At 37.5% G+C, this 20,344-nt stretch overlaps 1 protein-coding gene across 2 annotated transcripts in view; it reads left to right on the top strand.

Moving 5' to 3' along the window:
• The window catches only part of PIK3R6 (phosphoinositide-3-kinase regulatory subunit 6), a 43,452-nt gene that overhangs the window by 12,665 nt on the left and 10,443 nt on the right, over positions 1-20,344 (top strand). For both annotated transcript variants that reach the window (XR_011558061.1, XM_070739695.1), the window contains exons 2-16: positions 534-663; positions 1,969-2,052; positions 3,916-4,007; positions 5,987-6,055; positions 6,812-6,944; positions 7,319-7,388; positions 8,649-8,832; positions 11,623-11,770; positions 12,353-12,442; positions 13,892-14,345; positions 17,259-17,358; positions 17,466-17,567; positions 18,032-18,142; positions 18,236-18,326; positions 18,736-18,806. Coding sequence is in view for 1 of the 2 variants with exons in the window: in XM_070739695.1 (XP_070595796.1) it covers positions 651-663; positions 1,969-2,052; positions 3,916-4,007; positions 5,987-6,055; positions 6,812-6,944; positions 7,319-7,388; positions 8,649-8,832; positions 11,623-11,770; positions 12,353-12,442; positions 13,892-14,345; positions 17,259-17,358; positions 17,466-17,567; positions 18,032-18,142; positions 18,236-18,326; positions 18,736-18,806 (1,812 nt within the window). In the remaining variant the exon portion in view is untranslated. The remainder of the gene's footprint in view (positions 1-533; positions 664-1,968; positions 2,053-3,915; positions 4,008-5,986; positions 6,056-6,811; positions 6,945-7,318; positions 7,389-8,648; positions 8,833-11,622; positions 11,771-12,352; positions 12,443-13,891; positions 14,346-17,258; positions 17,359-17,465; positions 17,568-18,031; positions 18,143-18,235; positions 18,327-18,735; positions 18,807-20,344) is intronic.

Genomic DNA, 20,344 nt, shown 5'->3' with positions numbered 1-20,344 from the left:
GTCTGTTCAGGATCTTAGATAACCCTTGTTCTGCCTGCCAGCAAGCCGGCAGGTTTGTGCTACTGATGGCTGGCCTCACAAGATTTATTTATTTATTCATTCATTCATTTATTTATTGGATTTGTATGCCGCCCCTCTCCGTAGACTTTAGTGGTATTGTGGAATGTCACATATTCTAGCACAGTCTTCCTCTAATCTGATGCATATATATTGACTCCAAATTCCTACTATAGTCATATGATAAAGCTACTAACAGGATTGCAGTTCAGACCATATGGAGGGTGACAGAGAATACTAGTAAGAAAAGTGTATTGCACCAAGGCAAGTTTTATCCCGTGATTTTTTTCAGCAAAGGAATGGATAACGCTGCAGCCCCCAATATATTTGTAGACAGAGCTCTGGAGGATTACAGTGCTGGGAAGTTGGAGTGGAGTCCTAAGTCCTGAACTGTTGTGGGAAGGAAATCATTTCATCCCTTGCTTTCCGTGCAGCAATCCACAACCTCTGACTTACACCCTCATTTTATTTTACAGAAGCAGTAGAGGAGCTGAGGCCATGCTGAGTGAAACTGAGTCCTCCGTTCACCTAGTTCTCCAAAAAGTGTGGCTACAATTAAACTTTCGATCAACTCCTTTACATACTCTCCAAATATGGAAAACCCAGGTTTGTGCTTGGTATTAAAGCATGGGATTCTAATTAGGAAGTGTGGAATGGTTTCAGGTTTTTTTAAATTATTATTATCCCTTCCCTGTTGGGGAAACACACACACACACACACCACACAAGGATCAGGTCGTGTTGTTTCCTCCCCGGCAGAGGTTCCAGGCTATTAATTCCATCCCCAACCTCAGTTGCCAATTCCATCACAAGAGGTAGCTGTAGCAATAGTATTTATAGCATTTAGCATCTAGACTTCATAGTGCTTTTACAGCCCTCTCCAAGCAGTATCAGTATATTGCCCCCAACAATCTGGGTCCTCATTTTACCCACCTCGGAAGGATGGAAGGCTTAGTCAATCTTGAACCGATGGTGAAATTTGAACTGCTGATCTACAGCTAGCAGTTAGCTGAAGTAGCCTGCAGTGCTGCACTCTAACCATTGGGCCACCCTGGAGCTATACTCATTAAACACAAAGAATACCCAAAGAAAGAATCTTAGAATGCCTTAAAATTAAGCATTATTTATACTTAAACACTTTGTGAGAAAACTACTATAGGCTTGATTAAGATCATTTATTATAAAAAAGGAACATTGTTGTAATTTTCTTTCCTCTTTATGGAATGGCTGATAGCAATTGCCGATGGATTGTTTAATTTTTTAAAACAAACCTCATATCAGGGTGTTGTTGTTTTTTACAAATTGAATTATTTACACATAGTACTCTTCAAATTTTGTTTGTAAATAGTAGCCAGGAAAGTAAGTATGTATAGAAAATACTGCTAAAAATAAACATGGATGTTTTGATTTTATATAAAAAAAATCCATGTACTACAATATTGATCTGCCAGTCATAACTCTGGTGCTTCTTCAGGCATGACATGCTTCCAGTTTGCTTGTGCCTGACGGTCATCGTAGAGTCATTCCAAAGGCAGTGTGGGGCCCTGCCTGGATGCCATCATTTGGGTTCTTTTACCCTCAGTTCATTGGCAAAGCGTTCTATGCATGCGCAGAGGGTAAGAGAACCCAAATAGCAGTGTACAGGCAGGTGATCAGAGATTTGCACTGCCTTCGCAAATGGCTCTCCAACAATCAACAGACACAAACTAACTGGGAGCATTTCACTCCTGTGCTACTTAGTTTAGAGTACATATCTCAAACAGGACCTCACAACACTAGTGGTATATAACTAGGATTTTGCCTTCGATGATGGGGTTATGCAAATGTAAACTTACATATGTTTCTATGAAACTAAAAGAATTAGAAATCACTGAACCTCTTTCCTCATGTTGATTTCCTTTTTTGTTTTAAGAGGTTGAGTCAGACTTCCTCCGAAGTGTGCATGCCCTTCTTCGGGAACTTGATGGCCATCATCCAGCCTTCCAAAGTGAGAGAGGTAAATTCACTACAGATAACCAGCCTTCCAAGAAATTAGTTGTTGTGTTTGCACTTCCATTCTGTCAAGCACAAGAAATCAGGAAGTCCAGGCAGTTCAAATGAATAGAAAGGTATATAGCAAGATTAACCTTTCTTCAAGAATGTGAACCATTAACTAATTTATTAACTAATAAAGTAATAAACTAATAAAGTACATAAGAGCCAATGGAATTCAAGGTGAGCTGGACCTTGTGGCATGAAGGGACTCAAGACAGAAGACACATTTGACCCTTCCCTCAGGCTCATCTTGGTCATCTACATCTTCTGTCTACATAATCTGGAGGAAAGCTTGACTGTCCATGCTTGGCTGTCATTCACTTAGAATTTGTTTCTGGATACCTTGCTTGGTGAGATACTTTTCAAAAGACGACGCAGTTGAACTGATCCTAGAGGACAAATCTCTGCTTATTAAATTCTTCCTTATTACCAGTAAAACTACAGAAGGAAGCAATCACTCATTGTCAAAGAGCATGTTTTGTAAAGATGAAATTTCCATCTGTCATCTCTAGTTGAGAGATTTCAGGCAGCAAGATAGCAGGAAAAAAGCTTAGCCTAAAGAAAAAAAACCTGCCAAATGGCTGGATAGAACATTGATCAAATCTATTGTGTGGATTCCCAACTGTTTTGACTTCATGTATGCTAGGAATAATTAACCCACATAGGCTAGGTTCACACAACATGGTTAAGTGGCTTAGAAGCATGCAATTTAGGTTGAGAGTTTAACCTAATCATAGAATTAATGCACTCTGCTTATTACACACTCAGAAATTAAAGTTAAAATATAGTTAACCCACTTTGCTTTTTACAAACCCAGAAATGAAAGTGTAGATCCAAACCAGGGCTTCTCTGGAAAGTAATTCACTTTATTATTATCATCTCATAACCAAATAGGGCAGAAAAAAGACATAAAGATAGCTACGTTTCTGTCCACTCTGATTCTAATTGGGCCTTGAGGAATTTCTTGCCAGGTTTTTTAGATGAAAGTTTAAAAAATAGTAAGTGATCATCTCACTACTTTCTATGAAAATAGCCATTCTTCATCTTTGGACATCAGTTCACATTGGTGATATATTTGTCTGGATTAGTTGTGTTGTGCAAAGATAACTGCAACAAAACATTAACGACAGGTTATGGTCAGTTCCTGCAGTGTAAATATCCATTTCTCTTCTCTTTTTTTAGACTCTGCTATTTGTATGACAGGATTAGTGCTGTTCCATAACATTACAAATGGTGTACTGATAACCTGAAATAACCTGAAGTTACATTAAGGCAATGTAATGTCCCAAAGGTACTTTTCAAAAGACAACTGGACTTTCTTAGGTCTTTTTTTAATGTTTCACTTCTCGTCCAAGAAACTTCTTCTGTTCTTAGATGAGAAGAGAAACATTTTTGAAAAATCAAGGAAAAAAATCAAGAAAGTCTAGTTGCCTTTTGAAAAGCACAGTTGGGACAACCATGACCTGAATGATTGAGAATCTTTATAGACAAAAGACAATATAAGTGTTTTTGTTTCAGATTTTTTTAAATGCAATACTACAGCTTTAAAAAAAAACATTGGAAGCAAATTGCTATCCTAGGTGGAAATGAATACCTCACTTTTAAGGATTTGAAATAATTATTAATATGTTTAATTGCACTTAAAACTAATGAACACATGCAGGAGCTCTTACATGTAAAGCATACTAAAAGACACATTGTGAGAGCTTTTCCTGAACATATTGCAATCCAACCTTCCTTCTCCTGTGAATTCCATTCTTTTATATACTGTATCCTTGGATTAATAAGTGAAACATTAATTGATACTTTGATTTTGCCCTCACAGGGATGCTGAGATGGACCTTGCACAAGAAAATTGACCGGAATCCCCAAAATGGAATCCTCTGGATTAAAATTTTGGTGAAAGAACTTGAAAGAGTAAGAAATGAGAACCACCATGATGTAATAGTAAATGTGTTTAGGACCATGGAGACTTAGATTAAATCAACCATCAGCCATGGAAACTCAGTGGGTGGCTTTGTTACTCAGTTGCTGTCTTGTAATCCAACCTACTTTAGCAGGTGGTGGCTGTTTTTTTAATTAATAAAATAAATTGAGATACCAATGTAAAATTCCTTAATCTCCTTAAGAAAAAGTGGAATGTAAATCTAACAATCAAGTAAATAGGCAAGTCACCCTACTTATGTTTGGGGTGGTCTTATTAACCCAGACAGACTGGATCATGAATACAATATGTTTTATGGTCAATTTTTACTCTTCTGGATTTATAAAAAATGAAATTGGCTTTCTGTCAGGAACTTGGGAATCAGAGCCTGAAGGATGTTAGCAATGCTGTCTTCTCCTGCAGCTGACAGGCATATTTTCTCTGGGGTCTTTGGTGCTCTCTGAGCTTGGTGGGGGTTTTTTGGGGGGGCAGATGTTTTATTAGCAAACTAGGTTATATCATCAGTGCAACTTATTGTCAGCTAGAGCAGGAGTGAACAACTCGGGCTAGGAACACATGCAGCCACTCCCTTAAAATTGCACTGCTGAAATTTAGTTACAAATTGTGAAAATTCAGCCCACAGAATGTTTTTTGATACATTATTCTAAAAATAAATGACAAAGGAATCTAACCTAAATCAGACTGAGAAAATTTATCTTACTTTTCAAAATCTGACAATTAATAATTAAGTAGAAAAACATTTTGGTCTTAACTTTTTGTGGGTGCAAAAATAATATTGATATTATTATATTGATATCCTAAAATATTAAGTAGCCCATTGTCTAAAAAGAAAAGAAAAGAAAAGGATGTCTGTATTGCTCTGGTTTAAACCTTCACCTATTCCTTTCTTGAAAGAAGCAAAACAAGACATGCTGCTTACCAAATCCCAGTGTAAAAGCATGTACTCTTTCAAGGTCAAGAATTTATAGCATCAACATCTAATTTGCGGGTCCATTTTCTTTCAGATTGCTTTATCTCAGTTTATCACACCTATCAAGACCTCTGTAGGGTTGACTGGACACTGATGTCCCTTAATTTGTCTCTTCTGTCTTGCTGCTTTTGCTACTTTTCATTCGTAGCCCTTAATTTTGAGAGTAAAGGATTGTCTGGCTAGAGACAGATAATATCAATATTGTTTTCCCAGAATTCTGGCTGGCTCATTGGAATATACATTCATTTCACAGTTCCTACTGAAAGTAAATCTTCAGTGTTTTTGTAAAAATTCAAAACATAATTTTCAAATGATATTATTGGGATGTTTTATTGCATTGTTGATTTTATTATTATATTTTTACTGCTTTTTATTGCTGTTGTATTTATGGTTGCTGTTAGCTGCTCTGAGTCTGTTTTGGAGTGAGCGGCATATAAATAGATGGATAGATAGATAGATAGATAGATAGATAGATAGATAGATAGATAGATAGATAGATAAAGTCAGTGGTGGAAAAACATTAAGAGCAACTCTGTCTTAGGCATAGTAGTATCAATTTTTTTAAAAAAAAACCCTTTGTAGTAAATTATTTCATATGTTTGATGATTTAAAAAACTTTTGTCTTAGTTTTCTAGGACCACTTTTTTCAAATACTATTCAACTTAGCTTATTCTTCTTTGGATGTGGGATATATGCCTTCAAACTTCCCTTTAAATTATACATTCCTATAGCTTTCAACCCTTCACCACCTTTTTTTCAGACTGCATCGGATTAAAGAAAAGACTAGTTATTAAACAGCAAAGCAGAAGGGGGGAAATTCTCAGATTTTCTTATTGTAGTTATGTATTCTTTCAGAAGCATTGCTGCTGCAGTGCTCTGGCTGGCTGCCTTCCTGTCTTCTGTGATATTATTTTGGAAAACTTTGCCTCTCTTCTTTAGAAAACTATTCAATATTTAGAATATATTGCCTACTTTTTCCAGGCAGAAAGATGTAACCATCAGAAGCACATCATCCCTCTGGTTCACACACTGATGTATACGCTGATCAAAGTAAGAACCTTATTTCTTGAAGACGGGATTAATAGGTTAAAACGTGCTGATATCAGGCATTAATTTTGGCACTGGGACTCCATACCTATTTCAAAGGGAGAAACTTATAAAGAATAGTTTGCTATGCTTGTTAATAAGAAGAGAGCTAGTCTGGTGTTGTGGTTAAGGCATCTGGCTAGAAACTGGGACACAGTAAGTTCTAGTCCTGTGTAACAGAAATTTTTGCACCTCTGAGAATTAAATGTGTTCCTTCTAAAGTGTCGGTGACTTTAGGTCACTCACTGTCAGCCCTAGGAAGAAGGAAATGGCAAACCACTCTCAAAAAACCTTGTCAACACTGATTCAAAGGCACATTTGTGTGCATACACACAGATTAAGAATGCAGGAACTCTGATCTTAGGACAGGAAGTAGAGCTTTGTAAAGATGCAATGGATACTTTCATAATCTTCTTGCCGTGACAAGATATAGATAATAGGATGCAGTATATTCATGAATAACCATACTGGCCTCTATTGTGTACTGCATTGTTTATTATATCAATGGGAAAAGAAAACAAACAATAACATTGATTCTGTGGTGGTATTTAGATTATCAGTAAAAGGGGGGATTCTATAACCCTAACATAAGCTTACAATCTGCTTTCTACTCATGTTTAAGATAACTAGTACCTGCAGCAGAAATTCTTACACCTCTGAGAATTAAATGTGTTTCAAATGAAACTTCTGCTTGGACATTTACTGGGTTTTCCCCCCCAGGTACCTTGTTTATCTGATGACCTATATGAGAGGGTCTATGATTTCTTCAAGAAGTTGCTTACTTTGCCCAAGCCTTTTTGCACTATTGGTTTGGATTATGCTTCCCAACTGAAACTAGAGCGGGCAATCCCAGGTAGGCAGACTATTTACTTTATTTTGTTGTATGTATTATGATAGAATGGCTATTTATTCATAAATACATAAAACTGGCATCAAAGAAAACATGGGAGAATTATGATGGACTATTCTTTATAAATGTAGTGATGCATGGACCTCTTCCCCAAAATGCTTCATGAATAATGCAGGAAGATTGCACAATAAAAGGCTTATCTGTAAGCATATTTTATGCATTTGTTCAGACTGATTTGAAATTATTCACTGTTCAAGCTGTCCAGTAGTTTATGATGGCAGTTTTAAGCTTTATTCCCTTAACCAATTGATTATTATAATCAAAATCGGACCATGAACATTTGCATTCTGATTGCTATTCATGTGTTTATCCCCTAGGGATATTATACCAAAGGAAAGTGTCTGCAGAACAAGGTCTCAAAAATGACTCATTCCCTTCTCAGGATAAGTAAGTATGTCACTTCCCATATCCCTTTTGTGCCTGTATCTGTCCTAAAATTAGGACTTTGTATCTTGTTTGTTTGTTTGTTTGTTTGTTTGTTTCTTGATTGATTGATTTGATTTGATTTGTATGCCGCCCCTCTCCGAGGACTCGGAGGGGCAATGAATTTAAAAGTACTGGATTTTTTGGTAGCATAAAACGCACCGGAGTATAAGACGTATCTTAGTTTTTGATGAAGAAAATAGTGGACGGTGGGAGGAGGGGAGGATTCTGCCTAACAGGTATTCATATGGCTAGTCTTTAGCCTGGTCAGCTTCAACACATTAGTTCACCCACTGTTTTGAGGTTGGGGCTGGTTGTTGGAGGGAGCAGCAATTAGAAAAGCAGGCAAAGCAGGGAAGATCCTTTAGCTCATGTTGGGGCTGAAAAACAGCTTCAAAAGTACAGCTGATCATCAGAGGGAGCTTTAGCGAGCAAAGCAGGCAAAGAGTGGAAGGGATAAAAGAAGGCAGCAGCTATTCCGGGAGCCATTTTGGGTGCGTCAAGCAATTGGAGGCAGAAAACGCAGCCCATGGGGCTCAAAAATAAGCCATTGTAAGTGGCAATCTCTTCAGCCAGGAAGAGGAAGCACAGAGGCCGAAGGGTAGGGGTCAGCAGGTGGGCATGGCTACATTCGGAGTATAAGATGCACCCAAATTTTCAGACTTTTTTAGGAGGGAAAAAGTGTGTCTCATACTACGAAAGATATGATATCGGTATATGGAAACTATGGGTGCTCTATGGTCATTTGGCTGAAAGAAGTTTCCCAAGTGGTTTATTACCAGGTTTTTAAGTATGCTTTGTATGTGTGTGATGTTACATGTTTGTTGCAGAAGAACATCATTCTGACTCCTTAAGATACTTTTGGTTTGATTTCTACTTAAATTAAGCTTTGTTAAATTGTAAATAGTTTTATGATTTTTCTTTCAGGGTACATTTTCTTTATGTTGCTATCTAGTAGAAGAGCTTGTTGTTATTTTATTTGTGATAAAACGTCCACATGGAAAATAAATTGTTAGAGCAAAAGATCAAGTGTCTACACCAAGATGAAACCATTGATACTGGAGGGACATTATTGTTATTGAATCTGAAATATTGTGAATAAATCCATGGAACCGGTTGTTTACAGAGCTCTTTAGTTTCCCATGCAGACTCTTGGATTCACTTTCATATCTACAGCTAATAAGTTCTGCTTATGTAATATATGTTAACTCTTCATTCCCTTAGGATTTTCATGTTTGTTGATCCAGATTTGCTGTCTGGGGCTGTATGCCAAGCACTAGTTGATGAAATCAAGGCTGCTCAAATGTTCCAGTGTGCCAGGTCCTGCATGATCTATGTGATAGCACATGCCTTCCAAACAGGCCTGAAGGAACATTGTAATATGAGGAACTTGCATGAAGCATTTCAGGTATTGTGAAGAAAAAAAGGAAGTTTTGCTTTTGCAGATTAATGATTGATTAAATGAATGAAGTAACTAAAACTTCTTAAAATAACATTTTCACTTAAATAGTATAGATGGACATTTTTAGCTTCCTTCTTTCTCAGAGTGCTGCATCAAGACTAGCTTTCATTTTCGGTTCATAAATAGATACATGTGTACAACTCATGGCTGCCAAAGATAGCCATAGAATTCCCTTACCTTCTTGGACATCAACTCACAAAATTTGCAAGAGGCTGTTAACTATTGAAGTTGAAGTCTTCAACACTTGGAAGCTTTCTGCTTTGTATAGAAAAAGAAACATATTGGAGTACATAGAAATAAAAGGCTATAATTTTTTTAAGGTTAAAAAAAAGTTATAGTGGGAAATAGTAACATAACCAGTACTCCTACAGATAAAAGACTAATTCTTGGAAATGTGCTTGTTTTCCTGCAAACATTTAGCCCAAGTAGAAGCTTTCTTGGTATTAATCACCAATCTGATTAACATGCTATACTCTAGATTTTTTGAAGCTAAACTTCACACTAATAAAAATGAGCTGCATTGCAAAAGTTTTAGGTTGTCTGCTTCCCTGAAAACATTTTTATAACTTCAAACTGGAACTATTTTTTGTAAAATTTTATAATAACTAAAAAAGGCAGAGAATTAGACAAGGAAAGGCTTATTGCTACACCTGAGAGTTTGAAATTACGTTGCATAAAATGTAGCAGTTTTTTCATAATTGTGTACAGCAGGGCTAAAATATGGATTTTCTACATTAAAAATGTTTCCAACTTATCTTGAACAAGCCTCGATAAATAACCAGGCAATCCTAAATATGGGTAAGGAAAATAATGAAACTGCACTACATCTTCCAATGCCTAGTTGCCTTAAAGTGGAGATTGTCCTTGATAGAACTTTAGTTTTTCTTAATCCATCAGCTCCCTCCACATTTGGGGAAAATATTGCTTTCTGTTTCAGATGATGAAATCAAGAAGGCCAGTCCCCATTTCCAGAGATTAATATGGGTTTTGAATTCATATATAACTTTTGTCATCCTCCAGACATGCCATTAGTGTTGGCTGGGCATATAAACTAGCACGTTCTGGGTTATTTGGGGCAGGCAGAACCAGTTTCCTCAGTATGTGTGATAATCGCAAAATATCATGAGTGTAATGATACTCTCACACAAATGCAGCAATTAAGTACTTGCATCACAGTAGTTGTATGACTCATGGTATTTCCATGGTATCATCACTCACGAACCATTATTCGCCCGGCCTGCATACACCCATATATAACGTGTTCTCAGTACCAGTAGAATAATTAATTTGGCAATTGGAAAAATCTCTCTGCCCCATCCTAAACTTAACTACTAACAAATCATTTTTTTTTAGAAATCAAAATCTTCCTGTAATTTGGAATCACTGAGTTTCAAGTGCCCCCTGAATCTCACTACTCTTGCCATGATCTGAATTGAAGTAGTCCTGAAAAATGATTCTCCATTCTCTACTTTAAACACATCCAAAGGAAATTGGTTTATCTGTTGAACTGATTTTTCTGTTAGGAAATATGTTATAGCATTCAATTAGGAATCTGGCTTTCTCTAAGTTATATCCATACTTGTGTATCTTGTGCATGACGTATGGAACAATGTGGAAAAATGAATAAGGATTTTTTAAAAATCCATCTTCTGTGTGATATCCTTTCAGGTATTTGAAGAATGCTATTTATATGAGCCTCAAGCTTTTTTTTTCCAATGCTAAACATATTTACCTTTATCCATAGGAATTAGTTTCTAGTCCTTTGATTATCCTAATTACCCTTGTCTGAACTTTTTCTAGTTTCCCTGAATCCTTCTTAGTGTGATGCCCAGAATTGAATGATAACTGGGGAGGGGTCTGACTAAAGCAGACAAAATTGGAGCAATTATTTTCCATCATTTGTAAATTGTATTTCTAGGGATGAAGCATAAAATTCCATTTGCCATTTTGGCAACTAAATCACATTGCGAGTTATATTTAATATCCAATCCACTGTTATTTAGTCTCTTTCACAAATACCATCTAGTACAATTTATTTTTGTTAGATTATCCTTGTCAAACTGCCAAACTAATATTATGAAGTGTATATTCCAGTTAGGATTGTTCACATTAATGACATTGAAAACTGACTGGTTATATTATTAATGCATCTTAAAAACTCCTAAATGCTTGTATTCAGTGATGTAATCATCAAAAATGGACTTGTCCCTTTAAACGCCCTTTAGATTTTGTTTGAAATAGGCTTCTGTCTTTAATGCTAATAAGAACTATGAAACTTCAACATTACTTTGGAGTAAGCTCTAATAAAAATGAGTGGAAATTAGTTCTGAAAAAATGTGGATGGGATTTGCATTTCAACAAGCCATAATTAAATCAAGGAGCTGTTTATTATTTAACATGAGTAGACAAGGAGAAGCTTACAAAATAATGCAGACATTGTTAACCCTAGTTGTTGTTTTTTAAAAAAAAATCAGCATATTACTGGGGGGGAAATGAAAAACCAGAGTTATCAAATTACTTCCACAGCTATGTCAGTTGCATCAGGTTTTCCATGTTTTCACTTTTCTGGTGAAAAAAACAGTTTGGCACTTAAACAAAATGGAGTATTATAACAGTAACAATAGATCTATCTAAACATCTGCTTACTTGATTCAGAATAAAGCTAAATTTATTTGCAAGCCACAAATTTCATTTTCGGAGTTCGTAAAACCTAATTACATCTTTGTCCTTTGATAGGCAAAGCCCTTAGATGAGATTGAACAGTGTTTTGAAGAAGTGATGGCAGCAACTGAACATGCAGTTGAAGAAATGAATGTGGCATATAGTCAATATGTGGAGGCTCTTGAGAACATCTACAGCACATTACTGAGTTCTTCAGACAGAAGTAAGTACAACATTATGGAACTTGGAAGAAGAAGGTCTTGGTCCCTCAGCTGTTTTTGGGAAAGAGAACTTGTGATATCCTCTCCTGTATTTTTATTTCTTCCAATATGTGCAGCAGGATGAATATAACCAATCTCGTCCTTGGCAGAAAAAAGCAATAATGTCAAAATCAGTCCCACAACAACTGTATTAGGTATTTGTTGTTGTTGGTTTTTTTAAGAAAAAGAAAGCTAAAGCAGCAAAATGCCAATAACAACCTGGGCACAAGGGGCAATTAAGTATGCATTCCTATTCCCAAATCTGAGTTTCTCTCCCCCTCTACAAAAATGTTGCTGCTTGTAAAGTAGCTACTCTTCAAACATTTAATCAGATTTTTATGTGTGATTTTTTTTCTATGTGAACATTATTTTAGAGAAGTAAATGTTGAGATTCCATAACACAGTGCAGAGCAAACACCAGCCATTCCAACATTTTCACAGGCTCATTTTCACATTTCTCTGATCTCTAAGACTTTATCAGTTTCTTGATTGGACAAAACTATAACCTGAAATGACATAAACAGCAGGAATTTTGCATTTTATAGGGGTGAAGTCTTCAGTAGACAAAAGTTCAGACATTCCTTTGCCCAACCCTAAAATCAGCTTCCACCTGTGGACTGATGAAGACCAACTTTGTAAGTACTTGAACTCTGACATGGGTTATGGAACTACAGCTAGCCGGCAGAAAAATAAAACTGTTTGTGCTAGTCTCTTGATGTGTCGTTTAGACTCAGCCAACTATCATTGCATTGATGTAAAAATCATAATATAATATAATATATTACATTAAATAAAGCTTTATATTACATTAAATAAAGCTTTATATTATCTCAATGATTGCTGGGTGATGCTAGGAAGCCTTTAAGTCATTCTGAGTGGAGGGTGTGGGTAAGGGATAATCACAATCTCACTGTTTACTTTTCTTTATTCTGATATTATTATTATTATTATTATTATTATTAATAATAATAATAATTAGATTTGTATGCCGCCCCTCTCCGCAGACTCGAGGCAGCTCACAACACAATAAAAACAGTTTATAACAAATCTAATAATTTACAGTTTAAAATATTAAAAAAAACCATTATTAAACAGACATACACACAAGCATACCATACATAAATTGTATAGGCCCGGGGGAGATATCTCAGTTCCCCCATGCCTGACGACAAAGGTGGGTTTTAAGGAGTTTACGGAAGGCAGGAAGAGTAGGGGCAGTTCTAATCTCTGGGGTGAGCTGGTTCGAGAGAGTCGGGGCAGCCACAGAGAAGGCTCTTCCCCTGGGGCCCGCCAACCGACATTGTTTAGTTGACGGGACCCGGAGAAGGCCCACTCTGTGGGACCTGATCGGTCGCTGGGATTCATGCGGCAGAAGGCCAACTTCAATGCTTAAGAAGTCTTCTTAAGTGCTTAAGGCGACATATTAACAAGGAAGCCCTGGATCAGGAAGTTATTTATTTGAGGGAAGCTTTGGATGCAAATGTCTATGGAGGTTCTCAGTCATCCAGGTCATGGTTTTCCCAAAGGTGTATTTTTCAAGAGGCAACTGGAGTTTGTTTTTCCTTGAAGATGTTTTGTTTCTCATCCAAGAAGCTTTGTGACTCAGGACTGAAAAGTTTCTTGGATGAGAAACAAAATGACTTCAAGGAAAAAACGAAGTCCAGTTGCCTTTTGAAAAAGCACCTTTGGAACTTTGGATGCAAATAAGTTATGTAACAAGAAAAGAAACAATAAACAAATAAATATATAAATGGCAGATAACATTCCATGTCAATGGCTGAGGTACAAAGAAAGCTTTTCTAAGAGTGGATGATGCAGCATGAAAAGGACTGATATGATTAATATTAAGTCTGCAGAGAGGGGCGGCATACAAATCTAATTAATAATAATAATAATGATAAAGATAAAGATATTAAGATATGCTTTTTGTGACAGCATGCCTTTTACTTTACGTTCAGCTTCATGAACCAAAGCTTCAGCCTAAGAATGTGAACAAAGTATTTATTTTGCACAAGAAGCCATTGTGTATTAGCTTCAAGCTTGTGAGGGTTTTCCCAAAATCTCACACTATTTCCTCATTTTAGGGAAAGAGCTGGTGCAGTTTCTCCGTTCACCAAGTCAGTGTGGTGAACAGGATTCTCTGAGTCCAGGACTGGATGGCTTTGAATTTCAAGATCTGGTGCCAGATTATGACTGCTATGAACAGACACGTTTCTCAGTGCTCTCCAATGACAGTGGGATTGAACGGGACTTGCCCCTTCTGGCTGATGACATGCCAACTTCCTGCAATGCTGAGACTGAGCATTCTCGACTCCAGAGAAAGGGTTGCATGAAGAAAAAATATGCAGATAGCATAGCTTTGCTTCAAACGAATTGCAGTGGGCAAGATACAAAGCCAACTGGGAAACTGCACCGGAAATCTGGTGGTAGTACAATGGAACCAATAGTTAAAGGGAAAAAACTGCACACAGCTCGTGTCTTGGTGCTAGGTGATGACAGGGTCTTGGGACGCCTTGCCCAAGCCTATCACTCTTTAAGGTTAGTATTGTATAATGCAGATACTTTCTCCTCAGGTGACAACCAGGTAGCAACTACAGTACAATGTAAATCAGAAATGGGGAAACCATGGCCCCCTTATGACTTGGGGATTTTAACTCCCAGAATTCCTGAGCCAGCATACATGGTTCAGGAATTCTGGGAGTTGAAGTCCCCAAGGCCATAGTTGCCCATCCCCTGATGTTGACCATATCCTCATAGGACATTAGATATAATTTAACAGTAACCATAATTAAAATACTCATCTAGAGCAGTGTTTCCCAACCTTGGCAACTTGAAGATATCTGGACTTCAACTCCCAGAATTCCCCAGCCAGCATTTGCTGGCTGGGGAATTCTGGGAGTTGAAGTCCAAATATCTTCAAGTTGCCAAGGTTGGGAAACACTGATCTAGAGCACTTGCTATCAATGAGACGGCAAACAATGATTGCATTTCTCTTTTGTTAACATTTCAGCTATCTTTCTATGGCTGCTAGTCAAATCTTCCTGGTTTGCTTGTCAATTTTTTATAAGCTGTACTTAAAGCCTCCATTTCTAGGTTGGGAATTAATTTATGGCATATGAGATAGGGAAGACTTATCTCTTATTTTATTTTATTGTTTTTGTTTTCAAAATTGAACTCCTGTATGTGCACAAGCAATGGAAATAACCAATTACGCTGATATCATTTTCACATAAACTAACCATTAGCATGTTAGTTAACCATTCAAAGCCCATGGTTTTGTATTCAGGCAGAATTCAAACATAGCATACTATTTTTGTTGCTTTGCAAAAGGAAATTAGTACTATTTCCTAATGACTTAACTGCTTTTTTTCTAACTGGTGTTTTTTTTTCCATTAGCATATCTAACATTAGGGTAGTAAGTGGGCTTTTTCTACAACTTAGTGACATACATATATACATACGTACATAAATACATGATTCATCCCAGCAAGGTTTAAATTATAAAGTCCAATAACAACAGAAATAAACTGTTTAGGTGCTGGCCTAAAAACCAGACTATGAGTTCTAGTCCTGCCTTAGACAAAAAAGCCAACTGGGTGACTTTGGGCCAGTTACCCTCTCTCAGCCCAGCCCACCTCACAGGATGATTGTTGAGAGGAAAATAGGTGGAAGGAAAAGTATTTGGTGTGTTCACTACTTTGTGTTACTTACAAAGTAATAAAGACAAGAGAGGGGGACCAAATAAATGAATTAATTTGGTATGAAATAGGTATCTTTTACTGAACAGAATATATTCCCTTTCAATTCCAGCAGAAGAAAAATGTGATGTGTCAACAATTAAGTCACATTATCCATGCTTTGTTCTGAAAGATTAATGCAGGATGTTAATGTAACTTGTTACAATTCATTATAATGCATTCTAACAAGTCTGAGGACATGATATTCCTCAAGTGAATAGTACCTAAAGGGAGAAAGTCTACAATGGAGTTGCAGTAACTTTTAACATGCTGTAGAATGTAGTTTGTGTTGATCAGTTGTCATATTATGCTAGCAGTAGAAGGTCATATGAGGCTTGGAAACATGAGTGCTTGGGATTCCCCCCCCCCCACACACACAAACACTATTCTATAAAAAGGTATAGGGAAGACACAAGAAAGAGGCAGCCACTAATTGAGAAAGAATGAAATAATTTGCTTTTTTAAGAAAATGATATAGATTAGTGACGGCGACCTATGGTATGCACGCGGAGCCATATCAGAGGTGTTGCCTTATGTCAGTTCCAGTGCACATGTGTGGGCTGGCTGGCTGATTTCTGGCCTTGGGGAAGGCTGTTTTGCCTTCCAGAGGCTTAAGGGAAACTTCCCTGAAGCCCCAGAGTGCGAAAAACATCCCATTGAGCAAACTGGAAGTCTGTTTTTCTGAATTTCCAGTTTGCCCGTTTGGCTGTTTTTTCACCATTCCAGGCTTCAGTAAGGCCTGTGTGCATGAATGGGGACAGGGTGTGTGTGCGATGTGCAGAGGGCAGCCCGGGGCATGTGCATGCATGGGAGGAGGGAATGGGTGCGGCCACATGCATTTTGGCCCGTGATCAGTGATATTGAGTATGGGGTTTGCCATTTATATAACCACCACCTTAATGTATCAGCGTTCAACTGTAGAGTCCTTACTGCTGTCCAAACTTGGTTATATGCCTGCAGATATTTCATATTACACCAACTTCATAACTCAAAATGATAAAGTCAAATCTCCCTTTGGTTAATGCTCAACACTGGATAACTTAATAAACATGTTGTTTTGCCCTTTTCCAAGATACTTCCTGTCTTCCCAGTTTAGTCAACCTGATCTCTCTTGATGGTGTCCAATTCAAATATTTAGTCTGACCCTGTTTAGCTATAGCACATCAATACATCTTCCAATGTTTTCTCAACACACACACACACAATATAATGTAGCTCAGGGTTGAATTAAGGAGTTTTTGGTGTTCTATCAGCTTGGTTGTTTGGACATTTCATTACCTGATTAGGTAACATGGATCAGGGGTATTGAGTATGGGGTTTGCCATTTATATAACCACCATCTTAATGTATCTCAGTGTTCAACAGTAGAGGCCTTACTGCTGTCCAAACTTGGTTGTTTGCATGCAGATATTTCATTATCCAACTAGGTTACCTTCCCAATGCTAGTGAGTGTGAGATTTGCTCCCCATTTATATAACCACACTTTCGCCAAATCTAATACAAATCTAATACTCACCAATACTGGCAGGCCAAATTTTATATATAAATAGGGAGAAAAAAACCTCACATTCATTAACACTGACTGTGTTTTTATAGTTGGGTAACAAGCAGTCAAATCACCAGGTCAGATTGTGCATGTCAAGGACTTCTAAGAGGGAGAGATCAGTTGTTACCGAAGAAGCCTCATCAGACTTTATTTTTCTCCCATGTCCAGGAAGCGAGAAAGCAGGCGAGTGTTTCTTACACAAAGGCTAAAGGTACATTTTTATTATGTGCCTCTTGTTGAAGAGCAACCAACCTCTGCCCTTATTGAGGTGAGTGATATACAATAGTAATAGGAGGAAGTCCTCCATTTTTTGCAGTTCGATCCTGTCAGTGCAGTATTGAGCAAAACCCACTTCTCTTTTGTCTGCCAAAACAGGGAGAGCCATGTGAGCTGGCTGCTTATCTTGGAAGAGCTGATCCGTGGTACGAGAGCAATATTAATTCCCTCTGTTACACGATTCCAAAGCTGGCCACCATGGTAGGAGAGAAGCCCTTCCTTCTGTATGTGTAGAAACAGCTATGAGATTTTCTGACCCATTCTTGAGATAGCAAAAGCCACCGGCAATATTTCCCTCACTGAAGTTGCTTCTCACCATCCTTTAATCAGAATCCTCAAGTTATAATAGCCAACTTGACATAAGGGCTATTTAACATCCTGCTTTCATCCTTTGTGGGTGAAAGGCTACTTTCTGTGTTTGGGGTCATAGCCCTACCATTAATTTTCTTTTATATTTCATAAAGATGTGGTTATCATTATTGGTGTAATAATGGGAGCAGGGAAAGAAAGAAATATCTTACTTTCTCTAGTATTTTAGATGAGTCTATGTGAATCAGTCAAAGAATATTTTTCTTAACCGTACTCCTATATTTACCAGCATGTGTGCTAGAAATAGCAGATATAAATGGTACAGACTGATGTAATCATTTTTTGATTCCATGCAGCTTTCTTCACCAAGCAAATCCACACTCTCTGAATTGTTCATTATTGATGCAATTGCATATTATGTGCGTCTGGGCTTACAGCCAGTTTTCTTCCAAGTCTATGCAGTGAAGGTCAGTAGCCTTGAAGGATGAAAATACTTATTATCAGTTTAAACAAAAATGATTACATTTCACCCAGTGAGCAAGGATTCTCTTGTTTTTCAGATTTTTTTTAATAACACTGCCTTGGAACCAGTTGAAGACATTTTCCTCACCGAGTTAAAAATAGACTTCGAAGAGTTCAACACTTCCAAAGGTCTGTATTTCATTTCAAGATTTACTACTTATTGCACTTTCAGTTTTATTCTCAAAACCTGTGATCGGTCTTCCCCGACCAATATATTAAAATACTGTTCTTTTCATCTCAGCCCAATGATTACACTGTAATCTTTTATATTTAAAAATAACCTAAAACAAGCTGAGCCTATTAATGGTTTCTCCTTTGATTACATCTGAAACACAACTTCTTGGCCTTTTCCCTCTCCTCAGCAATATTTGGATAAAAGTTCACATGCCATTCCCCCGCCTCTCACATGTATTGTCCATTCAGAACAAACAAACAAAAATCTCAACTAGAAGTGCACTGTATGTCTCAATATTTAGTCTGTCTGTAAACTAACTGGACACTGTCACAATTGCTTGAAAGCTATGTCTTTCTCTACTAGACAATTTACCAACAAAGAAGAAACCAACAATAGAATTTCCTGGTGCAGAACTTACATTATTATATAAAAAGGTAAGACACATTATAAATCGTAGGTCAAAGTGGGAAACTATATAGACATTTAGGAATTGGAATTAAGTTCCAGCAAAATATTTCACCTACATCAGTAACTTGGGTTCAGAATAGGAACTATTGAAATGTTATGCTTCAAATTTATGTAATAAAGCAAGTTGACCTAATTAGTTTATCTCACATTAGACTTAGAAATTAGCTGAATGTAAATGTTTTATGTTCTTCAAAGATGACAACCATTAACCCCGAGAATAGGCTCAAAATACAGAAAGATCTAGATCAGTGGCTCCCAATCTTTGTTTGGCCATGTCCTACCCAAGCATCTCTAAAATCCTGTGTCATCGTCCCCCCCCCCCCCATGACATAATTCTTACTATTCAAAAAGTGAACTTTACACATGCAGAGGAAGCCTAAAAAGCTATTAAATTGGTTTGAACAAGGCAACAGATGCCCCCATTAAAATAAAATTGCCCCCGTGTGGGGCGTGGGCCCCATGTTGGGAACCAGGGATCTAGATAAATTAGTACTGTGGGCTCAAACTAACAAAATGAAATTTAATGTTGAAAAAAAATCAAAATTTTATAAAATTTTATACCTAGATAAGAAAAACCTTAATCACACATACAAATTGGAAAAAACCCACACTTAACAGCAGTGACTGTGAGAGAGATCTTGGAGTCTTGGTGGATAACCAATTAAATATGAGCCAGCGATGTGCAGTGGCAGCTAAAAAAGCCAATGATTGTGTTGGCTTTTTTAGCTGCCACTGCATATTGCTGGCTCATATTTAATTGGTTATCCACCAAGACTCTGAGATCTCTCTCACAGTCGCTGCATCAACAGGGGGATACACTCCAAGACTAAGGAGGTACTAATACCACTCTATAAAGCCCTAGTCAGACCACACCTAGAGTACTGCATTCAATTTTGGTCACCCCACTACAGAAAGGACATTAAAACTCTAGAGAAAATACAGAAAAGAGCAACCAGAATGATAAGAGGACTGGAAACCAAGACATACGAAGAGTGGTTGCTGGAACTGGGCATGGATAGTCTAGCAAAAAGGAGGGCCCGGGTGGACATGATAGCATTATACAGATATTTGAGCGGTTGCCACAGAGAGGAGGGGGTCACACTATTTTCCAGGGCATCAGAGGGCTAGACCAGGAGCAACGGATAGAAACTGACCAAGGAGAGATTCAACCTGGAAATAGGGAAGAACTTCCTGATGGTCAGAGCCATCAACCAGTGGAACGGCCTGCCAGCAGAGATTGTGAACGCCCCAACTCTGGACACTTTCAAGAGGAGATTGGACAGCCATCTGACTGGGGAGGTGTAGGATTTCCTGCTTGAACAGGGGGTTTGACTTGATGACCTGCACAGTCCCTTTCAACTCTAATGATAAATAAATAAATTAAGAAAGCAGAGTAATTTCACTTATAGATTAGGACATTATCAAGAACTGAGAGGAGATATTAAAGTAGGGTTATGCAAAGCATTCAGAAGAGATGGTTCACAAAAGCACATTGGTACAAACA

Source organism: Erythrolamprus reginae, chromosome 2, assembly GCF_031021105.1.
Source record: "Erythrolamprus reginae isolate rEryReg1 chromosome 2, rEryReg1.hap1, whole genome shotgun sequence".
Taxonomy (NCBI): domain Eukaryota; kingdom Metazoa; phylum Chordata; class Lepidosauria; order Squamata; family Dipsadidae; genus Erythrolamprus; species Erythrolamprus reginae.
The sequence above is the reverse complement of the archived record's forward strand: the minus strand, read 5'-3'. Positions and strand labels throughout refer to the sequence as shown.